Genomic DNA, 3,807 nt, shown 5'->3' on the forward strand with positions numbered 1-3,807 from the left:
TCCATAGGTCTCTCCTCGTCTTCTCCTGAGCTCTAGTGGTCCCAGCTTGGCTGCTGTTGCTTTTTAATAGTTGTGAATTGTTTGATTTGTGGTAGAGAGTGATGCTTGGGACTGTCTATTCCACTGTCTTGACTGGAAGCCTCAGACCATGTTTCTGCATAGTTGCCAGTGGAGAGGAGAAAAAAGGACTGTGGCCTTTGTTGTAGACTCCAACCTAATTGACTGTAACTGTTGAGGGTGGGAAATCCTATTATGGTAATTGAAAGGAGGAGCCTTGAAGAGGTGATTAGATTGTTAAGGCCATGCTCTAGTGAATGGATTAAAAATGGTGGTCAGGGGCATGGTTCCGAGGGCTTTAAAAGTAGAGCATATGAGAGGTTAGTCTCTCTCTGGTCTCTCTGCTCCACCATTTTTGCAATGTGATACCATACTGTCACTGAAGTCACCACCAAAGAAAGCCTTCACCAGATGTGTTCCCTGGACTTTCGACTTCCTAGCCTCTGAAATTGTAAGCAATAAATTTAATTTTCTTTATAAATTACCTAGTTCCAGGTATTTTGTTATAAGCAACAGAAACTGACTAATACAGCCAGTCACTTTCTTTTTTTTTTCTTTTTTTTTTTTTAAAAAGATGACCGGTAAGGGGATCTTAACCCTTGACTTGGTGTTGTCAGCACCACGCTCACCCAGTGAGCTAACCGGCCGTCCCTATATAGGATCCGAACCCGGGGCCTTGGTGTTGTTAGCACCACACTCTCCCGAGTGAGCCACGGGCCGGCCCAGCAGCCAGTCACTTTCAAACTAAAGCTCAGAGTGGTTTAACCAAATGACTGTTAGTCTAGAATACTGCCATCTTGAGATTCTATGACCATGACAAGAAGTAGAATGGGAGCTGGCAGACACACCCCAAGGGAGTGGATTGGGGGTGGAGGGATGCATCTAACCTAAGGGAATTATAGCCTCAGCAGAAAGTACAGAAAGTGTTGGGAGAGGAGCTAAAGGACTAGGGCACGGATTGAGGAAGGTGGAGACTGGGATTTGGAGGAAGGAAGGTGAATAGAGGACAGATATGTGGAAAAGGAGCTCAGTTCTGATGAAAATGAGGACTTGAGCAAGGATTGGGGTGGAAATACGACGAATAGAATGGATGAAGTGAGCTGAGGCATTTTAACCAAGATAAGAGAAGTCTCCGGGGGGACTGGGATCCTCAGATCTCTGGGAAGCTGTTAAGGATGGCAGGGGATCTCTGTGGCCCTAGGGAGCAGAGCTAAGATCCACCGGTGGAAACTGCAGAGAAAAGGAGTTCAGATATACACTGGCGGAACTTTCTAAGAGTCAAGGCTGTCTTGAGAGTAGTGAACGGGCAGATTGGATAGGTACTGAGCTCTCCGTTAGTGGAAAGTTGCAGTCAGGGGCTGCATAAGCATCTGCCAGGGTGCGCCCCCAGTCTGGTCCTGAGCGGGGGTGGGGCCGGATGGCTGAGACATGGAGGGTTAGGGGTTGTGACGGGTGTGGGAGAGGAGCAGGGTGGACCTGGGTCTGGGGTGGGAGCCCCCCTTGGACCGCCCAGGCCCAGCCTGGTCCCCCACGTGGCCGGCATGGCCCGGCTGGGCTGGGCGGGGCGAGGCCGGCGGCCGGCGTGGAGGCGGGCGCGAGGGCGGGGAGCGGTGCGGAAGCCGGGCCACATAAAGGAGCTTGCGGCGCGACGGGGGCGGTTCTTTCCTGGGTGGGGTTTGTGAAGTCGTGGCCCGTTAGCAGGAAGCCGAGCAGTCGCCCGGACGCCAGAGAGGGACCCAGTCCGAGCCCCCGGCCTGCGGAGTCCGAACCGTGTGTACTGCGTGCTCAACGCTGTCCGACAGTTCCCAGCCAAACTTCGCCAACTCCGCCGCCTTTGCTGCCACCATGCCCAAGACGGTGAGTGCCAGGGGTGGGCGCTGTTGACCCTGGGGGCTCTAGCTGATCCGCGTCGCCCGCCATCAACCCGCCTGGGACGACGCACCTTCCGCCATGGCCCGGGACGTGGAGGGGACGGGAGTGGGGTCCTGGTCTGGCGCGCCCCCGGGGATAAAGAGGTATCCAGGATAGAGCTGCGGCCAGGGCGAGGCCGGCCTCTTTCTCAGTTTCTAGTTCCCTGCGTCGGGGATGCGACAGTGGGGAAGGGTTCGTTGGGGGCTCAGGGTCTCTCCTTTCCCCTGATGGGCCGTGGGCGCAGGGGAGAGAACTCTCGTCCAGAGGAGAACACCTCCGCTAGCCCAGGAATTGGCGTCTTTCTGGGACAAGACTACCACTGTCCTAGAGGGGAACAGAGAATCGGGGAAGAGGGAGGGAGCCACTCTGGGCGGATCCCATACCCCCACTAATCTTTCCCAAAGCCTCCCCACCGGCTCCAGCTGTTTCCCACTAGGAGGTGAGGAGAGAATTGTGGAGGGACCCATCATCGAGACTACTTGCTTTTACCCAGGAGCGCCAACACTTCACTAGGCGCCAGTATAAGGAAAGGCCTCCACCATCTCCTGGGGGAAAGGACTGGCTTCTCTTTCCTTTCCACCCGCCAAATCCCTGCCCTGCCCATTACTTAATGCCTCTCTATCCCCTCTGGATTGTTCTGTGCAGTGTGGGTTCTTTCCCGTGGGGCCACACCTTTCTAGAGTGGTGCTTGATTCTGGGATCTGGTCTCCACCCCACTGGCTGTTATGAGAAGAGCAGAAGCCTCCTGGGAGTGGGGCCTAGGGGGCCGGATGCCCAAGAGGGAGGGGTGAGGGAGGGGTGTGCCTGACTAATGAGTTCTGCTTGCTTTTGTGCAAGTCATGCCAAATGGCTGCTGGGGCCCTTGCCTTGCTCAGGAAGGCGTGGTGACCACCCTGCCTTGAGTCCCTTAGCCCAGACCCATCTCCCTAGGACTGCCTGAGTCTAGAAGAGCTGAGATAGTGACTAGTAGCCTTGGGAAGGGCTGAGGGCCCCTGGGATGAGAGGAGGAGAGTGGGGGTTCAGTTCTTTGGGTGTGTGCTGAGCTTTGGTTGCCACGTTGCTGTATTCTAGCCTCATTGCCAAGTCATTCTAGCTTTTCCAGAGCCGTGTTTTCAACAATTATGTGCTTGCACCATCTCTTTCTTTTAAATTGCTCCTGGTTTTATGATATGGGGCTTTTCCACACTTTCTTCCCAAACCCCTCCCCCGGCAAAGTAATAGAGAATGGTTTTGCAAAGAGAGGGGGAAAAACCCATTGTCTGTCAACACAAAGGATTATAAAGATCCTTCCAGGAGCCTCTCTTTGGGTCTATCTCTTTCTGATTAACTCCTGAGTCCTCCTAAGGTGTGGCTTTGCTTGAACAATTGGGTGAATCTCTGGGAATAGACTCTGCTCCATGGTCTCTCTTCCCTAGTGGCATATATCATCCTCAGTTCTGAGATATCTCACCTTTAAACACAACTTGATGGGCCTGGAAGTTGCCTTAAAGTTGCATTAACCATCCCATCTCGGTCAAAGTGGCAAAGAAGACAGTATGGTGATCCTTTTCCTGGTATGGAGAGAGATTGGAGTATGAGCTGTTTAGGGTCAGGTCTGGGGTACTGAAAGTACCTGATTACTGAAGGTATATTTATGCAGATTGACTGAAACTTGAATCATTTTGGAAGGAGAGGGCTGAATTTTGACAGACTTGGAAGCATTAGAGAATTTTCCATGTTGTTCAGTTCAAGGATTGTTAGAAAAATAACTATATCATGCCTATTAAGACTATAGAATCTTAACCTGAAAGGGATCTTGGAGACTGTCTAGTACAACCGCCCCCCCCCCCCCCCCCCCCC

The 3,807-nt window shown here is 52.9% G+C and overlaps 1 protein-coding gene across 1 annotated transcript in view; it reads left to right on the plus strand.

The window, feature by feature from the left end:
- Positions 1-1,731: 1,731 nt before the first annotated feature.
- The window catches only part of MSN (moesin), a 64,550-nt gene continuing 62,474 nt past the window's right edge, over positions 1,732-3,807 (plus strand). The window contains exon 1 of the mRNA XM_008581539.1: positions 1,732-1,914. Within this exon, the coding sequence (XP_008579761.1) occupies positions 1,903-1,914 (12 nt within the window). The 5' untranslated portion in view covers positions 1,732-1,902. The remainder of the gene's footprint in view (positions 1,915-3,807) is intronic.

Source organism: Galeopterus variegatus, unplaced genomic scaffold (assembly GCF_000696425.1).
Source record: "Galeopterus variegatus unplaced genomic scaffold, G_variegatus-3.0.2 Scaffold2387, whole genome shotgun sequence".
NCBI classification, from domain to species: domain Eukaryota; kingdom Metazoa; phylum Chordata; class Mammalia; order Dermoptera; family Cynocephalidae; genus Galeopterus; species Galeopterus variegatus.